The sequence below is a fragment of the Lithobates pipiens genome, unplaced genomic scaffold (genome assembly GCF_037356315.1).
Source record: "Lithobates pipiens isolate NorthernLeopardFrog02 unplaced genomic scaffold, aLitPip1_a1.2 Scaffold_57, whole genome shotgun sequence".
NCBI classification, from domain to species: Eukaryota; Metazoa; Chordata; class Amphibia; order Anura; family Ranidae; genus Lithobates; species Lithobates pipiens.
The window spans coordinates 3,858,565-3,879,361 of NW_027507879.1; the positions used below are offsets into that span (position 1 = coordinate 3,858,565).

General features: G+C 43.5%; 1 protein-coding gene across 1 annotated transcript in view; it reads left to right on the top strand.

The window, feature by feature from the left end:
- Window positions 1–2,656: 2,656 nt before the first annotated feature.
- The window catches only part of HHIPL1 (HHIP like 1), a 56,917-nt gene continuing 38,776 nt past the window's right edge, over window positions 2,657–20,797 (top strand). Inside the window, exons 1-4 of the mRNA XM_077467610.1 lie at window positions 2,657–3,326; window positions 7,615–7,758; window positions 9,289–9,617; window positions 17,788–17,914. Of these exons, the coding sequence (XP_077323736.1) occupies window positions 2,809–3,326; window positions 7,615–7,758; window positions 9,289–9,617; window positions 17,788–17,914 (1,118 nt within the window). The 5' untranslated portion in view covers window positions 2,657–2,808. The remainder of the gene's footprint in view (window positions 3,327–7,614; window positions 7,759–9,288; window positions 9,618–17,787; window positions 17,915–20,797) is intronic.

A 20,797-nucleotide genomic window follows, 5' to 3' on the forward strand; every position in this document is an offset into this window, starting at 1 on the left:
GTTTTCTGCTCAAATAGCAGCTCTACACCCCTAGTTTCCTCTCCCTCTCCTCCCCCTGGTGCTATCTATTAGGGTTGCACCGATTACCACTTTTTTTTAATACTTTTTTTTTTTTCGCAGTACTCGCCTATACCAATTACCAATATCTTTTTTTAATGTCATGTGATAGTAGCACTGATGGGCACTGGTATGGGGCGCTGACTGATGGGCACCAATTTGCAGCAATAATAGGTGGCACTGACTGATGGGCACTGATTTGCATCACTGATAGATGGCACTGATGACTGGCACTGATGGCTGGCACTGACTGATGGGCACTGATAGGTGGCACTTATGACAATGATAGGTGCAACTGATGGGCAGGCAGTGGCAATGAAATATTTAGAGACGTTCAATAAGAACCCTTTGACAATGAAAGTGCCCTGGCATCGGAGGTATAGCGCTGCTATCTTTAGCGGTGCTTTACTGACATTTTAACTGCGCTATTCAGCCACTAGCAGGGTGGTTTTAATCCCCATTAGCGGCTGAAAAAGTAGTGATAGTAGCACTGATGGGCACTGGTATGGGGCACTGACGGATGGGCACCAATTTGCAGCAATAATAGGTGGCACTGACTGATGGGCACTGATTTGCATCACTGATAGATGGCACTGATGACTGGCACTGATATGATGGCACTGATGGGCACTGATAGGTGGCACTTATGGCAATGATAGGTGCAACTGATGGGCAGGCAGTGGCAATGAAATATTTAGAGACGTTCAATAAGAACCCTTTGACAATGAAAGTGCCCTGGCATCGGAGGTATAGCGCTGCTATCTTTAGCGGTGCTTTACTGACATTTTAACTGCGCTATTCAGCCACTAGCAGGGTGGTTTTAATCCCCATTAGCGGCCGAAAAAGGGTTAAAACTGCCCGCAAGACGCCGCTGCTGCGGTTCAGCGGTGCTGCCCATTGATTTCAGTGGGCAGGGGCGCTTTAGGAGCGCTGCACAGAAGCTGCTTGCAGGACTTTTTGTGATGCCCTGCCAGCGCAGCGCTCCAGTGTGAAAGCACAAAAACGCCACTGCCCAAAACTGCTGATAACAGCCTATGTGTGCATGGACACCTCAATACCGGGCACTTTCGCCCCCTTCCGTCCCAGACCAATTTTCAGCTTTCAGCGCTCTCGCACTTTCAATAAGAATTTGCGCGGTCGTGCAATGCTGTACCCAAATGACATTTTTATCATTTTGTTCGCACAAATAGAGCTTTTTTTTTTTTTTTGGTGGTATTTATTCACGACTTTTTTTTTTTTTGCGATATAAGAGAAAATATGTAAAAAAATGAATTATTCTATTTTAAAAGAAACCCAATAAAATCAAAATTTGTCACCAATTTAAGCCAAAATGTATTCTGCTACGTGTTTTTGGTAAAAAAAATCCTGTTAAGTGTATAATAATTTTGGTTTGTGTGATCACGGACATATGTACGCAAATGATCATGTACGGATGAGCGCAGGTGATCATGGACATATGTACGCAAATGATCATGTACGGATGTGCGCAGGTGATCACGGACATATGTACACAAATGATCATGTACGGATGAGCGCAGGTGATTACGGACATATGTACGCAAATGATCATTGGGGCATGTGATTTTACTGTTATATATGTGGGGGACATGTATTTTTGGAGATCATTACTATGTGGGGACCTGTGTTTTGGGGACATGTGTGTTTACGTTGTGTGGTGCCACTAGGTTGGTGATCAGTGAGTAAAAAGCTGTAAAAAAAACAGCTCATACTCACCGATCACCAGCTGGCTGCAGAGATCCGCTCTCCTCTCCTCACCGACAACTTCCGTGTGAGGAGAGGAGAGCCGCTTGCCTAGCAACCAGCTGTTTGTTTACCTCACATGACGCCTGTGATTGGACACGGCCGTCATGTGATCAGGAGGGCCAATCACAGAGCCCTCCTGCCGATCTGCTGCTTCGTGGGAACATGCGATCCCGCTCCTTCTGAGGAACGTTCCTGAACATCGACTCAGAAGAGAGCGCCCACCCGGCCATACGTATGCAGTGGCCAGGTGGGAAGTGGTTAATGACTGTAGAAAAAGAAAAAAAGTCTACAGCCAAAAACAGCTCAAAAAAACGTCCAGTGTGCATGAGGCCTAAGGCTGGGTTCACACTGCTGCGGTGTACGAGATGGGATGTGATTCGCACCGCACCGCACTGCAAATCACATGCGATCTCTGTGCGATGCGATTTCAGCCATACAGATAGTATGGCTGAATTCGCATCGCATCCGGCCCAAACTCGCACAGGACCCTTTTTCTGGTCCGCAGCAGAATCGGATCGCATGGATGTTCACACTATGCGATCCGATTCCTGTCCGGGTTTGCAGATCGCACTGCGATATGCGAACTGATTTGGAGGTGTCATTAACTTTTCACTGACACTCCCAGCAGTTCGCATAGGGGAATGTGAACTCCCACCGGGAGGCATGCGATACAGAAACCCGCAGCGGATTCGCAGCGTTCCCGCATCGCAGCAGTATAAACCCAGCCTAAAAGTTGCACAGTGCCGAATAGCAAAAAAAAAAATGCCCTGGTCATGAAGGGTTTACCTTCTGGAGGTCAGGTGGTTAATATCAAGCATTGTCTTTTTATAATTGTGTTTTTATTCTCTGACTCCTCAGGAGTGTTCTCCCTACGCAGCCCATTTGTACGATGCCGAAGATTCCAGCACCCCTGTACGGACCATCGCGGGGCTTTGCGAAGACTATTGCGCTGACGTCTGGAAGAAGTGCCGGTCCCTCTTCAGATACATGACACCCGACAAAGAGCTGCTGTCCTTGGAAGGGAACATGGCGAAGTTCTGCCGTCACTTGTCCCTGGACGACGTTGACTACTGCTTCCCCCGTTTGCTGGTGAACACGAAACTGACCAAAGATTTGGGTTTGGTGACGGCCGACTCTGAGGGCTGCCTGCAGCTGTGCCTAGAAGAAGTGGCCAACGGCCTCCAAAACCCGGTGGCCATGGTGCACGCCAACGACGGCACGCACCGCTTCTTCGTGGCAGAACAGGTGGGCCTGGTGTGGACCTATCTCCCCGACCGTTCCAGGCTGGAAACTCCGTTTCTAAACATCTCCAAATCGGTCCTCACCTCTCCCTGGGAAGGCGACGAGCGAGGGTTTCTAGGAATCGCGTTCCATCCAAACTTCAAGCACAGTGGAAAAGTCTATGTTTACTACTCGGTAGAGGTTGGCTTTGATGAAATCATACGAATCAGTGAATTCAGAATTTCCTCCCATGACATGAACGTGATCGACCACAGTTCCGAAAGGTAATTTTCCACATGTTTTACACGTGGCTGCCCGGCGGCTCTTTAAATTATTAACGAGCGTTGGTGCTCTGGGCAGAACGCCACCTGTCTGTAACCTCCGCTCTGGAACAAAAACATGGACTTTGCTGCCAAATTAGGAGGAAGGTTTTTGGAAGAGACTGGCAGGAAAAAAAAAAATCTGGATGCGTAGCTTGAAGCGGACCTCTTATTAGGCAGCCCCCTACGACCAGATTAAGTGCTAGCTGAAAGTAAAAAAAAAAAAGAGAAACTGACCAAAAAAAAAAAAAAAATCCCCTTTTCACCTGTGTGGGTTTTTTTTTTTTTTTTATTGATTCATGTCCCCCAGGGCAGGACTTGGACCCCCTTTAACCATTGTATGCCCAAGTACTTGCATATAAGCCATCAAAATGGGCACCAGATTAAAAAGTGCTAGCTGTAAAAAATAAATAAAAAATAACCAGATATAAAGAAATTCAAAGAAAAAATAAATAATACCCTTTCACCCCAGCTTGCACCTTACTATCATATTAAAAGGTGCTAGCTGAAATTAAAAAGAAATGAGAAGTTGGAAAAAAAAAATATTTCCCCTTTTCACCGTGTGTGGCTTACCACCGGATTAAAAAGTGCTAGCTGAAAGTAAAAAAAAAAAAAAAAAAAATAAGTAAAAAAAAATAAAATAATGCCCTTTCACCCATGCATGTTTAAAAAATGGCAGTTGCATGTAAAAAGAAATCAAAAATATGAAGAAAAAATGAAAAACAATATTCCCTTTCACATCAGCATGCACTTTAGCACCATGAGAGTGAAAGTGGAACAGCCATTTTATTTATCAAACATTTAGTTTTGAATAAGCAGATATAGTAGATTTCTTTTTTTTTTTTTTTTTTAGAAGTCTTTTTGTGTAACACCAGAATAAAAAAAATGTTATAGCTGGAATGTGCCTTGCGAAAGTATTCGGCCCCCTTGAACTTTTCAACCTTTTGCCACATTTCAGGCTTCAAACATAAAGATATAAAAATTTTTTTTTTTTTTTTGTGAAGAATCACCAACAAGTGGGACACAATTGTGAAGTGGAACGAAATCTATTGGATTTTTGAAACTTTTTTAACTAATAAAAAAATGAAAAGTAGGGCGTGCAAAATGATTCGGCCCCCTTGCGTTAATACTTTGTAGAGCCACCTTTTGCTGCGATTACAGCTGCAAGTCGCTTGGGGTATGTCTCTATCAGTTTTGCACATCGAGAGACTGAAATTCTTGCCCATTCTTCCTTGCAAAACAGCTCGAGCTCAGTGAGGTTGGATGGAGAGCATTTGTGAACAGCAGTTTTCAGCTCTTTCCACAGATTCTCGATTGGATTCAGGTCTGGACTTTGACTTGGCCATTCTAATACCTGGATACGTTTATTTGTGGACCATTCCTTTGTAGATTTTGCTGTATGTTTGGGATCATTGTCTTGTTGGAAGATAAATCTCCGTCCCAGTTTCAGGTCTTTTGCAGACTCCAACAGGTTTTCATCCAGAATGGTCCTGTATTTGGCTGCATCCATCTTCCCCTCAATTTTAACCATCTTCCCTGTCCCTGCTGAAGAAAAGCAGGCCCAAACCATGATGCTGCCACCACCATGTTTGACAGTGGGGATGGTGTGTTGAGGGTGATGAGCTGTGTTGCTTTTACGCCAAACATATCGTTTTGCATTGTGGGCAAAAAGTTGGATTTTGGTTTCATCTGACCAGAGCACCTTCTTCCACATGTTTGGTGTGTCTCCCAGGTGGCTTGTGGCAAACTTTAGACAAGACTTTTTAGGGATATCTTTGAGAAATGGCTTTCTTCTTGCCACTCTTCCATAAAGGCCAGATATGTGCAGTGTACGACTGATTGTTGTCCTATGGACAGACTCTCCCACCTCAGCTGTAGTTCTCTGCAGTTCATCCAGAGTGATCATGGGCCTCTTGGCTGCATCTCTGATCAGTCTTCTCCTTGTCTGAGCTGAAAGTTTAGAGGGACGGCCAGGTCTTGGTAGATTTGCAGTGGTCTGATACTCCTTCCATTTCAAAATGATCGCTTGCACAGTGCTCCTTGGGACGTTTAAAGCTTGGGAAATCTTTTTGTATCCAAATCCGGCTTTAAACTTCTCCACAACAGTAATACAGACCTGCCTGGTGTGTTCCTTGGTCTTCATGATGCTCTCTGCGCTTTCAACAGAACCCTGAGACTATCACAGAGCAGGTGCATTTATACAGAGACTTGATTACACACAGGTGGATTCTATTTATCACCATCAGTCATTTAGGACAACATTGGATCATTCAGAGATCCTCGCTGAACTTCTGGAGTGAGTTTGCTGCACTGTAAGTAAAGGGGCCAAATAATTTTGCACGCACCACTTTTCAGTTTTTTATTTGCTAAAAAAGTTTCAAATATCCAATAGATTTCGTTCCACTTTACAATTGTGTCCCACTTGTTGGTGATTCTTCACAAAAAATTAAAATTTTATATCTTTATGTTTGAAGCCTGAAATGTGGCAAAAGTTTGAAAAGTTCAAGGGGGCCGAATACTTTCGCAAGGCACTGTATATTACATAAAATAGACTAGAATAAAATAAAAATGGTATAGCTGAAATTATAAAGAATTAAAAAATGTTAAGAAAAAAAAATATTATTTACCCCAGCATGGACCTTACTACCAGAAAAAAAAGTGCTATTTGAAAGTAAAAAGAAATGAGCAATTAGAAAAATTCCTTTCAGTGTGCGCCTTACCACCAGCTTAAAATGTGCTAGCTGAAATTAAAAAGAAATGAGAAATTGAAAAAAAAAAAAAAAATAATTCCCATTTTTGCCCATGTGTGGCTTACCACCAGATTGAAAGGTGCTAGCTGAAAGTAAAAAAAATGAATGCCGTTTCACTCCTGCCTGCACCTTACCATCCTATTAAAAGGTGCCAGCTGCATGTAAAAAGGAATCAAAAATATAAATAAAAAATGAAAAAAATATTACTATATTACTAAAATATATATCACCAGAAAAAAAGTGCTATTTGAAAGTAAAAAGAAATGAAAAATTCCTTTCACCCCAGTGTGCGCCATACCACCAGATTAAAATGCACTAGCTGTAAAAACAAAACAAAAAAAAAAAATTCAAAGAGAGAATAAATAATCCCCCTTTCACCCCAGCTTGCACCTTACTACCATATTAAAAGGTGCTGGCTGAAATTAAAAAGAAATGAGAAATTGAAAAAAATATATATATATTTCCCATTTTCAGCCATGTGTGGCTTACCACCAGATTTAAAAGTGCTAGCTAAAAGTAAAAAAAAAAAAATAATAATTCAAAGAAAAAAATAATGCCCTTTTACACCCCTTCATGCTCCTTACCATCCTATTAAAAAGTGCCAGATGAAAGTAAAAATAAAGAAAAAATGGAAAAAAATATCCCCTTTCACCTCAGCATGCACTTTAGCACAATGAGAGGGAAAGTGGAACAGCCATTTTATTTATCAAACATTTATTTTTGATTAAGAAGATATAATAGATTTCTTTTTTTTTTTTTTTATTAGAAGTCTTTTTGTGTAACACCAGAATAAAAAAAATGTTATAGCTGAAATTATAAAGAAATAAAAAATGTTAAGAAAAAAATTAATAAATAATTCAGTTTTACCCCAGCATGCACCTTACTACCAGAAAAAAAGTGCTATTTGAAAGTAAAAAGAAATGAAAAATTGGCAAGAAAAATTCCTTTCACCCCAGATTAAAATCTGCTAGCTGTAAATAAACGGAAAGAAAGAAATAAAAATAAAATAAAAAAATTCACTTTGACCCCAGCTTGTGCCTTACTACTACCAAGGTGCTAGGTGAGATTAAAAAGAAATAAAACAATTCTTCATACGCTCCCGCAATGGCTCCAGATTGGGTTTGGCTGATGGTGACAACAGAGGACCATGCCTATGTAAAGTGTGTTAGAAATAGATGCTTGGGCCCTCCATTGGAGGCCTGTGTGACAACACAGGAGCACAGTTTGGAGACAGGTACAGAGTGTTGTCACCCCATAACAGGAAGGACCTTAATGTAGGACCACCAGGGATTATTTTTTTTTATTTTTTTTTGATGAAAGGTGCAGTTTCATCCAAGTTAAATTTGACTTTTACTTCAACAGTTTATATGAGATTTGATTGATTGAGTTTACATCTTTTTTTTTATTGACTCAAACATTTTTAGCTCTACGTTTTATTATTGGTTCCAGCCGTATATGTTTTATACATTGTACTGTACAGTATATAATGTATATTATTTTAGGATAATCCTGGAGGTGGAAGAGCCAGCGTCCAATCACAATGGCGGAGAGCTGTTATTCGGAGATGATGGCTATCTCTACATATTTATTGGGGACGGAGGGATGGCTGGAGATCCGTTTGGGAAGTTCGGGAATGCACAGAACAAGTAAGAACGTTCACTGATGCCCTAAGGAAACTTGTACTTTGTATATTTATTATATCTCAGCTATTTATCCTGGAGGGGTTATTAATTCAGAATTCTTGCTCTGTTTTGAAGATATTCCAACGCCTTTTTGCTTTGGACTGCTGAACATATTTTTGATATTAGGGTGTGCTAGAGGAGGATGATTTGAGTGCAGAGCTTGTCAATCAATGTAGCAAACCTGACACGTCAGTATTAAATATTGACTTATTTATTACAGGTATTTATAAAGCACCATTACATTATATGTACACGGCGCTTTACATACCGTACCGTATGCTATGCATACTAGCTCATTATGCCTTTGTCTTGCAGGGTGTTTATTTTTTGATTTTTTTTCCAGAGGGTTTACTTCCTCTGGAAAAGGACCGAGCCTGTTTTTCAGACCTGGTGTTTACACGTTAAAAACAAGTTTTTTTTTGTTTTTTTTTGCTAGAAAATTGCTTAGAACCCCCAACATTATACATTTTTTTTTCTAACACCTTAGAGAATAAAATGGCGGTCATTGCAATACTTTCTGTCACACCGTATTTGTGCATCGCTCTTACAAGCGCACTTTTTTGGGAAAAAATTCACTATTTGAATTAAAAAATAAGACAACAGTAAAGTTAGCCTATTTTTTTTTTTTTTTTTATATTGTGAAAGATAATGTTACGCCAAGTAAATTGATAACTAACATGTCACGCTTCAAAATTGCCCCCACTCATGGAATGGTGTCAACATTTTTACCCTTAAAAATCTCCATAGGCGACGTTTAAAAAATTCTACAGGTTGCATCTTTTACGTTTTTATGGTGGAGATCTAGGGCTAGAATTATTGCTCTCGCTCTAACAATCATGGCAATGCCTCACATGTGTGGTCTGAACACCGTTTTCATATGCAGGCGCTACTCACGTACGCGCTCGCTGATGCGCGTGAGCTCGTCAGGATGTGGCGCTTTATTTTTTTTTCTTATTTTTTTTTTTATTTATTTTAAAACTGTTTTAAAAAAAAAAAAAAAAAAATTGGGTCACTTTTATTCCTATTACAAATATGTAAACATCCCTTGTAATAGTAGCGGAGAGTGGCGCACATGTGGGGGGGGGGGGGGGGGGGGTTGGGGTGTAGCTGAAGAGCACCTTACTACCAGGAAAAAAAAAGTGCTATTTGATAATAAAAAGAAATGAAAAATTGGAAAGAAAAATTCATTTTCTGACGCCCTGCCAGCGGCACCGCTCCAGTGGGCGTTCCCACTGGGAGTGAATGGAGGTGCTGTTTTAGGGCGGTTTGCAGGCGCTATTTTCTAACGCTATAAGGCCTGCAAAATGCCTCCAGTGTGAAAGGGGTCTTAAAGCCCCCAATGAGGTGGTAGGAAAGTTAAGTTGACTGGTGTAGTGCAGAAACAAAAACGTCTTTTCAAATTAAATTACCATATTAAATGAGATTTTGCTCATTAGGTTTACTTGTCCTTTTTTTTTTTTTTTTTTTTTTTTTTACATTTGTCACCATTTTCAGGTCCGCGTTGTTGGGCAAAGTCCTGCGCATCGACGTCAATCACAACAACCACGGCCCCCTTTACCGCATCCCACCCGACAACCCATTTGTCAATGATCCGTCGGCCAGACCTGAAGTCTACGCTTATGGGGTGAGGAACATGTGGCGCTGCTCTTTTGACCGGGGAGACCACCAGACAAAGGAGGGGAAAGGGCGCCTCTTCTGTGGAGACGTGGGGCAGAATAAATTTGAAGAAGTCGACATTGTGGAGAAAGGAAGAAATTATGGCTGGAGGGCCAGGGAAGGATTCAGCTGCTATGATAAAAAGCTTTGTACTAATTCATCACTAGGTAATGACATGACGCCTTTATCATTTATTTATTTAGCGATACTGCCAGTTCAACAATTAAAATGGTTGTAAACCTCGGACATGAAATATGAACCAAGCATATTAGTCTATAGGGTGTGCTTGTCTCAATTAACTACTTCAGGCCCAGGAGGATTTACCCCCTTAGGCCTGATTCACACCTATGGCATTTTTTGTACTTTTTGCATTTTGCAGATTTGCACTACAGAACGTGCCCCATAGGAAACCATGTTAAATAGACTGTTGTGCAAATCTGAAAAATGCAAAAAGCACTAAAACTGCCATAGGTGTGTAACCAGCCTTAAAGAGGAAGTAAACTCTCCCACTCTGATGCTTCTTTTCATTTAGTCCATTTATAATAAGTAATTATCAGACTATAGCCACTGTAATCCAGCCCAAATTGCATATTACTTGCTGTTTAAAGAAACATTAAAAAACTTGTTTCCAGGGGTTAGGCAGCGCCATCTTAAGTATTGTTTTCTGAGTCCACAGTGGAGTGTATTTCCGCCCTTATATTGAGCACTTCCTGTACTGTTAACCAAGCCTCCTTCTCAATCCAGCGTTTCTATGGCAACCCTGCTTCCCTGTTCATAGCTGACTTGTTTTTTTTTTTTTATAGTATTTGCTTGTGCTGATGTCTAATGTTTCCCTTTGTCAGACTTATCAGCTTCAGCTGATAAGACTGCAGTAATGGCCAAGTTTAGACTGTATGGGAGGTCACATGGTGTGTAGGAGGAAGCTCTGAGTGATTAGCAGAGATCAGTGTTGTGTCATAGGAAGTTCTGATAACAGATAGATAAGACATAGAGAGTGTGCTTTAAATCGGGGGAGATCTGGGCATGCTCAGTGACTTCATTCTACAGAACAACAAGGATTACAACAATACTAAGCAAGTAAGGAGATATCTACAAGCAGTGTTCATTAGGGTTTTTTATGCTGATTTACACGGGACAAAGTTGTGGGGGAGGGTTTACAACCACTTTAATAACCAGGTCATTGTATGCGATATGGCACTGCGTCGCTTTAACTGACAATTGCGTAGTCATGCGATGCTGTACCCAAACAAAATTGATGTCCCTTTTTTCCCACAAATAGAGCTTTCTTTTGGTCACCTCTGCGGTTTTTATTTTTTGCGCTATAAACAAAAAAAAAACGATAGTTTTGAGAAAAAAAAAAAATTAATTTTATTTATATATATATATATATATATATATATATATATATATATATATATATATATTGTAGACATGTCACTGGAGAAGTGATCGAGGGGGTGTACATCTCACCTAGGTTGCTACACAATGTGAGATGGTAAATCCAGGATGGATCAGTTTCTCAGCAGCGATATGCTGCTGAGTTGTTATTTAATTTTGCCGGGCCTGGGTTTATATGGAATGGCAGGTAGGTTTGGTAGAGGGACCTGTCATTCCACATCCCCCGATCCAGTTCTGGGTTTGGGATCAGGTGAGCTTTGATCCTAATTAGCCTGGGAAGCTAAAGGCTCTGCAGAGTCTGCAGGTGATTGCTCTGAGCCAGGGAATGAACAATCTGTGTGTTGAAGGAAGCTGCAAGCACAGCCACTGCTGGAGCTAAAACTCACCCTGCGATATCCAGGTGAAAGACGCTGTGTTTGGAAGTGTCAGATAGGTGAGCAGAACCTGTTAGTAAGCGCCCAGCCGGGCTAGGACTTTTATTTTTGTTGTACTCAGAAAGCACGGTGTTGCTGTATATTTTGTTTGCTGGACTGTTTGTACCACGAATAAACGCCAAGATCTGCTTTATAAATTCCAAGTCTGCTGTGAACTGTGTCCAAACACACCCTACCCCGGGAAGATCCCTTACAATTGGTGGAGGTAGCGGGCAACGCGGTTGCTAGGGGCAACGGTGTGGACAGACTTGGCTACAGCTGCTGATGTCCTGGGTGAAAGCTGCAACTACACTCCAAAAACAGTCCAGCAACATGGAGGAGATGCTGAAGCAGTTTATGCAAGTGAGTTTGCAACAACAGCAACGACATGAACAGTCCATGGCTGAACAACAGCAGATGATGGCTGCACAACAGCAGGCTCAGATAGAGGCCAATAGACGACATGAACAGTCCATGGCTGCACAACAACAACTTATTGAGCACCTGATAGCAAATCGAGAGGCGCCTGTGGTGACGGGAGCCGCTCCAGAGATTTTTTCTGGGAGAAGGACTGTGCAGAAAGCGCTGCAAAAGATGACTGCTGAGGACGATGTTGAAGCCTTTCTAACAGTATTTGAGCGCGTGGCTGAGCGAGAGAAGTTACCAGCCGCTGAGTGGGCAGAGGTAATTGCGCCCTATTTAACAGGTGAACCCCAAAAGGCCTACTATGACCTCAGTGAGCAAGAGGTTAAGGACTATACTCGGCTAAAAGAGGAGATACTTACCCGACTAGGAGTTACTACTGCAGTCCGTGCCCGGAGGGTACGCAACTGGAGCTACAGTCTGGACAAATCAGCGAGGTCCCAGATGTATGACCTAATCCATTTGGCAAGAAAGTGGTTGGAGCCAGACACTTCTACTCCTGCACAAATCCTAGAGAAGGTCGTGATGGATCGCTACCTCCGAGCGCTTCCTACTGACTTGCAACGCTGGGTGGGACAAGGTGATCCTAAGAACACAAACGAACTTGTCAACCTTGTGGAGAGGTTCCAGGCGACTGAGGACTACCTCCGTGATGTTCCTGCAGCATCTTCACCTCCCCGGAGCGCCAGATCTGTACCGTCAGCTGGTAAGAGACTTCCATCTATTGGGGGAGTGTGGAGGGGTGCTGATAGAGGGAAAAGGGCTCAAATGGTGTCCCAGGGACAAAAGACTGGTGATGGTCCCGGGTGGCTAAGGGGCTCTGAAAAGGACTCCTTGCCAAAGAGACCAGGCCCTATCCAGTGTTGGAGATGCCATGAGGCGGGACACGTGTCGGCCCATTGCCCTCTTACCTCTGAACCCATGGAATGTGACGCTAGCCGGCGTCAGTCGCTATTTGCGGAACCATCTTGTGCTGCAGTTCCTGGACTAGAGACTGAACCGCAAATCTGCGATATTACAATCAATGACTTTCCTGTTAAAGCATTAATGGACTCAGGAAGCCTTGTAACCTTGGTGCATGCTAGCCTGGTGACTGGGGACTTAGAGTCTAAAAAGCATATGAGTGTTGTGTGTATACATGGTGATACAAAAGTGTACCCTATAGTGCTGGCTAAAGTCGGGACTGAACAAGGCACAGTACAATATGAAGTGGGTGTGGTTAAAAACCTCATGCATAATGTAATATTGGGGCGCGATTTTCCTTTATTCTGGGCTCTCTGGGAAAAAAGAAAAATCCCCAAAAGGAGTGAGGATACCTCTAAGGTGGTTGCCTTGTCCACTGTGAATGATAAAAGTGTGCAGGATGAAAATGATTGTTTTCCTTTGCAGGTCCTGGCTGGGGAGGAGGAGGCTCCTCCCACTGAGCAAAATGTACTAGACTTAGAGGTGTCTAGCGATAATTTTGGGACTGCACAATTACAGGACCCCACTCTCAAAAATGCAAGAGAGCAGGTTGCTGTTATGAACGGGGTACCTCAGGAACCAGATGCTGAAAAAAGATTTCCACATTTTTCGGTGACTAATGATCTTTTCTATAGAGTCAATAAGGTTAAGGATGAGATTGTGGAACAGCTTCTGGTACCTAAGCCGTACCGGCGTCAGGTGCTTGACATGGCACATAACCATGTTCTTGGGGGACACTTGGGGACTGACAAAACGCGAGAGAGGGTTCTCCAGAGGTTTTTTTGGCCGGCCATATATGATGACATTAAAAAGTACTGCGAGTCGTGCCCCACATGTCAGGTTAGTGCCCCAGTGTCACATTTTCGCAGTCCGTTGGTTTCGCTCCCTATTATAGAGGTGCCTTTTGAGCGTATTGCCATGGATTTAGTGGGTCCCATTGTAAAGTCAGCTAGAGGACACCAGTATATTTTGGTAGTCCTGGATTATGCGACCCGCTATCCTGAGGCTGTACCCTTGAGAAACACCGCATCTAAAACAATTGCACGTGAGTTGTTTTATATGTTCTCTAGGACGGGATCCCCAAAGAAATCCTAACTGACCAAGGTACGCCATTTATGTCGAAAGTAATGAAGGAATTATGTAAACTATTTAAAATCTCACACATCCGTACCTCTGTGTACCACCCCCAGACGGACGGATTGGTGGAGAGATTTAATAAAACTTTGAAACATATGTTGAAGAAAGTGGTGGCAAAAGATGGTCGTGACTGGGATCATTTATTACCCTACCTCATGTTTGCTATTAGGGAAGTGCCCCAAGCGTCCACAGGGTTCTCACCATTCGAGTTGGTCTATGGTCATCACCCTAGGGGTCTACTAGACATTGCAAAAGAGACATGGGAGAATGAGTCCACCCCATACAAGAGTGTTATTGAGCATGTAGCACAAATGCAGGACCGTATAGCCACTGTAATGCCCCTGGTAAGGGAACACCTCCAGAGGGCTCAAGAGGCCCAAAGTAGAATTTACAACCGGTCCGCAAGAATCAGGACATTCAACCCAGGCGATAGGGTCCTTATACTAGTCCCCACTGTTGAGAGTAAATTCTTGGCGAAGTGGCAAGGTCCCTATGAAATTGTTGAAAAGGTCAGTGAGGTGAACTACAAGGTGCACCAACCAGGTAGAAGGAAGCCTTTCCAAGTTTATCACATAAACTTGATCAAGCCCTGGAAAGACAGGGAATCCTTGGTGGCGACAAATACTGTTAATAATTTGTCACCACCAATCCCTCCAGTCAAGGTAGGTGATACTCTATCAGTGTCACAGAAACAGGAGGCTCAGGAATTTTTACAGAAAAACAAAAACAAGTTCTCTGACCTCCCAGGGCGTACCCACCTCATCCATCATCACATTGAAACTGAACCTAGAAGCAGAGTAAACCTAAAGCCCTATAGGATACCGGAGGCACGTAGGAAAGCCGTATCTGACGAGGTAAAACGTATGCTTGATCTGGGGGTAATTGAGGTGTCACAGAGTGAATGGTCCAGCCCAATTGTGCTAATCCCAAAGCCCAATGGAACTTGGAGGTTCTGTAACGATTTCAGAAAGTTGAATGAGATCTCCAAGTTCGATGCTTATCCTATGCCCAGGGTAGATGAGTTGATTGAGAAGTTAGGTAACGCCAGGTACATAACCACCCTCGATCTCACAAAGGGCTATTGGCAGATCCCACTTTCTGACGAGGCTAAAAAGAAAACTGCATTCTCCACCCCTGATGGGCTATTCCAGTATGTAGTGATGCCATTCGGGTTACATGGAGCGCCTGCAACTTTCCAGAGGTTGATGGACTTGATTCTGCGACCACATCGGGATTACTCAGCCGCCTACCTCGATGATGTGGTCATTTTTAGCCCTGATTGGGAAAGTCACCTCTGTAAGGTACAGGCCGTGTTGGATACCATAAGTGATGCAGGGTTGACCATAAATGCCGAGAAGTGTGCTCTAGCCCTAGAAGAGGCCAAATATCTAGGCTACATTGTTGGAAGAGGATTGGTTAGGCCACAGCTAAATAAAATTGAGGCAATACAGAGTTGGCCTAGACCCCTGACAAAAAAACAGGTTAGAGCTTTCCTGGGTATTACGGGTTATTACCGTAGATTTGTGCCGAACTTTGCCTCAGTTGCTGCTCCGCTAACTGACTTGACAAAGGGCGGAAAGACAGCAATGGTCACGTGGACCCCAGAGGCCGAGAAGGCTTTCCAAAGCCTTAAGTCTGCCTTGTGCCAACCACCTGTGTTAGTTACCCCCGATTTCAAACGAGAATTTCTGGTCCAGACAGATGCCTCTAGCACAGGCTTAGGTGCAGTACTCTCACAAGTAGTGAATGGTGAGGAGCATCCGGTGACGTACTTGAGTAGAAAGCTAACCCCGGCCGAGAAAAATTATGCCATTGTGGAGCGAGAGTGTTTGGCAGTAAAGTGGGCCCTAGAATCGTTAAAGTATTACTTGCTAGGCAGGAAATTCAAGTTGGTGACAGACCATGCCCCCCTAACATGGATGAAGTTAAACAAGGAGAGAAATGCAAGAGTGACTAGATGGTTTCTCTCCCTACAAAACTTTAATTTCACTGTGGAACACAGGCCAGGGAAATTACAGGCAAATGCTGACGCATTGTCAAGGGTAAGTTGTCTGTGGGGACAAAAGGCTCAGCCCTCCGGTCTGAAAAAGAGGGGGGGGATATGTAGACATGTCACTGGAGAAGTGATCGAGGGGGTGTACATCTCACCTAGGTTGCTACACAATGTGAGATGGTAAATCCAGGATGGATCAGTTTCTCAGCAGCGATATGCTGCTGAGTTGTTATTTAATTTTGCCGGGCCTGGGTTTATATGGAATGGCAGGTAGGTTTGGTAGAGGGACCTGTCATTCCACATCCCCCGATCCAGTTCTGGGTTTGGGATCAGGTGAGCTTTGATCCTAATTAGCCTGGGAAGCTAAAGGCTCTGCAGAGTCTGCAGGTGATTGCTCTGAGCCAGGGAATGAACAATCTGTGTGTTGAAGGAAGCTGCAAGCACAGCCACTGCTGGAGCTAAAACTCACCCTGCGATATCCAGGTGAAAGACGCTGTGTTTGGAAGTGTCAGATAGGTGAGCAGAACCTGTTAGTAAGCGCCCAGCCGGGCTAGGACTTTTATTTTTGTTGTACTCAGAAAGCACGGTGTTGCTGTATATTTTGTTTGCTGGACTGTTTGTACCACGAATAAACGCCAAGATCTGCTTTATAAATTCCAAGTCTGCTGTGAACTGTGTCCAAACACACCCTACCCCGGGAAGATCCCTTACAATATATATAATATTATATATATATATATATATTTTTTTTTTTTTTTACTTTTTGCTATAATAAATATGCCAAATTTAAAAATAAATAAATAAAAATGTCTTCATCAGTTTAGGCCAATTTGTATTTTTCTACATATTTTTATATAAAAAAAATTAAAAATCGCAATAAGCGTTTATTAATTGGTTAGCGCAAAAGCTTTTCTTTACTAGTAATGGTAGTGATCAGCAATTTTTAGCGGGACTGTGGCGGACAGACCGGACACTTTTGACACAGAGCTAAAAATAACCACTGATTACTGTCTAAATGACACTGGCAGGGAAGGGGTTAACACAAGGGGGCGATCAAGGGGTTAATTGTTTCCTAGCAAGATGTTTCTTACTGTGGGGGGGGGGGGGGGGGACTGACTGGGAGTACAGAGAGAAAGGTGTTCCTGACCAGTAGGAACAGACGATCACTCTGTACTCCCCTGTCAGAACAGGGATCTGTTTTACATTGACAGATCCTTGTTCTGGCTCTCTGTGGAGTGCCCGCAGGTGGTCGTCAGGCATTGTGGCTGCCGGCCACGTGCATTGACTCAGACGATGACACGCGCGCCTGCTATAACTGTTAAATGGACCGACATAAATCAACGTATTTGCCATGTAACCAGGGTCTGGATAATGGGTGGGGCAGAAGGGATGGCTGCCCTGGGCGCAGAAAGTTCTTTCTGCTATAAGGCTCACAGGAGTAGTGACCACAGATCAATACTTCTGTCAGCCCAGTGCTGCAAGCAGCTAGGAAGGGAGGAGAGAGACGGGAGAGGTGTGAGCTGTGCTCTCTCTCCTCCTAAGCTTGTACTAATAATGAAAAGGGGGGGAGGGGTGCTATTTGGAATCGTTGCCCTGGGCACTGGATAATCTTGTCCCGGCACTGCTAGTAACACCGGGGGTTTTTGTTTTTCTCTGTCCTTCCATTTATACCTGTTGATCCTGTCAGTAAATTCATTATTTTTCCACTAAAGGATGACAACATTGTTCAGAATTATTCATTCTGCAATGAAATTGTGCAGCAACATTGCCACCCTGTGGACAGGACAGGGTGGTTGCATGTCTGCATGTAGTTTTAGATAGACTTTAAAGCACAACTCTGGAAAAAAAAAATGATATATATATGTAAATAATGTGTGTGTGTGTGTGTGTATACATATACATACATACATACATATATATAATATATATATATATATTAATGTATGTTTGTTTGTCATTTCAAAAAAGTTCTCCCTTCGTTAAATAAGTCATCTTTCTTCTTTTCTACAGATGATGTTCTTCCGATTTTCGCCTACCCCCACAAGTTGGGGAAGTCGGTCACCGGGGGATATGTGTACAGAGGCTGTGAATATCCAAATTTAAACGGTCTTTATATTTTTGGAGATTTTATGAGCGGGTAAGCCAAATGTGTTCAGTTTTTTTACACTTACAAGATGACCAATACCGATCTCGGATGGCTCTGCCACCCCCGCCCCACACTCCAGTTGTAGGTGCTGATCCAACTTTGGGCTTCACGAGTGGAAATTCAATAATGAAACACACCGCTCACCTTCTTGGCAAAACTTTAGTCAGACAAGGTCGGAGATGCTCCAACCTACTCTTCCAAACTGACGCATTTCACTTCCTACTGGAGTGTAACCATAAAGTCAATATGAGGCGAAACCTGTCAGTGAAGAAGAGCAGGTTGGAGTGCCTGATGCTTTAAAGATGACAACACTCCCCGAAGGGTAAGGCTTGGGGCCCCTTCACACTTTAGCAAAGCGGTGCATTACTGCATTTTCACATTGTCATGCAGCATTTCATGCCTTAACGTGCACTGCACATAAATGGGCCTCAAATGCACCACAACAAATATATACCTGCACTGTTCTTGTAACACAGAGCACGGGGGTGCGTTACCAGCTGCTGTAATTGTACGTTGGCTGCCATTCTAAATTCATGTGTAGCGCCGGTACTCCTGAAGAGTATGCGCTATGTTTGTAAATTTAGTTTTTCCTAAGACTGTAGTTGGGTCTTGGGGTTAATTTCTCTAAAATTGTGGTTTTGGCATCAGTTTAGCTGGACTGTAATATGTTCTGCCTGGTCATAGGTGTAGGTATCACCTTTGGCAGGCATTGGAACGCAGTCTGGTTGGACGCATTGGGCACCAATCTCTCTCTGGGAGCCAATCAGTGGGTGCGTTTTCTCACTGTGTATTCCGGGAGAGGGTACTTAAGGTGCTGAAGTCACGTGGTTCTGAGTTCCGGTCCAGAAGTATGTTCTGACTCCATGGTCCTGGTCCTCCTGACTAGCCTCCAGCGGCTCTCATGGCCTGGGGTGCGGATCCATCCATTTCCGAATCTCGGGACTGGCTAGCCCGAGGCGCAGTAACTGGAAGGAGGATTCTAAAGTGGTCCGGTGCCGTCTCGGGTTTGGAGAGGCCCAGCAACTCTACATGCAACCAGGGGAGGACTCTTCAGAAGAGGGCCACGCACGAGGCTGGCTGCTCGGTAAGAGCCTGGAAGCTGAGCTGTAAGGACAGTAATTGAATCTGGATTTCTTACGGTATCGCCGGACCGGCTGCAAGATACTGATACCTTAAGAAAGTTCCTAATTTCACCTTTCGGTTACAACTAAGTTCCTGTGAGAGACTTTCAGTGTTCATCTAAAGTTTTACAACCAAGTCTGTGGCAGAGACTTTGCTAAGCTAAAACCACTTGTTGGCTGCTAGATCCATAAACCAGGATTTATCCAACAGTTGAAGTATCCAGTTGCGAGTGGCTATTCCCTGGATTACCTAGAGAGACATTTATTAAAGTGGTTGTAAACCCCTTACAACACACTTTGACCTACAGGTAAGCCTAGATTAAGGCTTACCTGTAGGCCCAAGAAATATCTTCTAAACCTACACGGTTTAGGAGATATTTGCCGAAAGACCGTAGACAGCGGCGTGCAGGCGCACTGAGCGTGGCATCGTCAACGACGAAGATGCCGCGCGTGTCGGCTCCCGTGCGCATAGGCGGGAGTGACGTCATTGCGGCCGAGCAGAGAGACCCCACCGAGAAGATGGAGGCTCCGGACTACAGGGGACAGGGGTGACATCGCTGGCTCCTGTGTCAGGTAAGTGACACATAATGGACTACTGTGCGATGCGATGCATAGTAGTCCATTATGCTTTGCCTTTACAGGGAATGAAAGAGGAAGTAAACTCATCAGGGTTTACTTCCTCTTTAAGTGTCAGCAGTTTCCAAAAGTGCCTGAGCTTTCCTACTCGTACCCTCTATTCCCAACTGAGAGACTGAGTTTCTGTTCAACGTTTTATGCAAATAAAAATTCCTAAAGGAATTCAAGTGTCGGTCTCTGCAGTTATTGGGCCATCAACCTGGGAAACCCCTAGACAAGAACCATGAGCTACGAGGTGGAGAAGGTAAACGGCAAGCCCAAGAAAACCAGCCGCTGCTTCGGGGGTCAGTGCTACACATGGAACCCGAAGCAACAATTCAATGGGAGTGGAACGCTAGAAAAAAAATATATTTTTGCCGTGTGCTGGGTCCAGCTTAGTTACCTCTAATTCTTGGTATACTACTTGCAGAGGTTTGCTAAAAATGTGCATACCATTGGTGGCTTTGATCTTCAGGCTCAGCTGTTCTACTGCTCATACTGTACAGCAGGGGTAGGCAACCTCGGCACTCCAGCGGTTGTGGAACTACAAGTCCCAAGAGGCGTTGCAAGACTCTGTTCTCCAAACAGAAAGGGGGTGATGGGATTTGTAGTTTCAAGTACAGCTGGAGTGTCAAGGTTGCCTACCCCTGCTGTACAGTGATTCAACGCTTCCATTCTTTTTCACAAAATGCAAGGCTTTTTATGTTTTTTTAAATAGCATAGGGAAGGGTTAACACCCCTGTAACATTTGTTTTGCTGTCTGTTGCCCCCGTTCAGAAGATTTCACCTGACTTTCTGTCCCTATGATAATTGGATTTCGAAAATTTGGGGTTGTTATGGAAACAAAGATTGGCGATAAACCTTCAATGGAGGCACCTTTTTCCCATGATAACTCTCATACGTACACACGATCGGAATTTTGGTCGGAAAAAGCTCTGATGGTTTTCCTGACGGGGTTTCGCTCAAGCTGTCTTGCATACACTTGGTGACACCAAATTCGACCGTCAAGAACGCGGTAACGTACAACACATACGACAGGACTAGAAAAAGGAAGTTCAATAGCTAGTTGAATCTGAGCATGCGTGAGTTTTTGCAACGTAGAAATTGCGTACACGCGATCAAAACTTTTTCCGCTGGA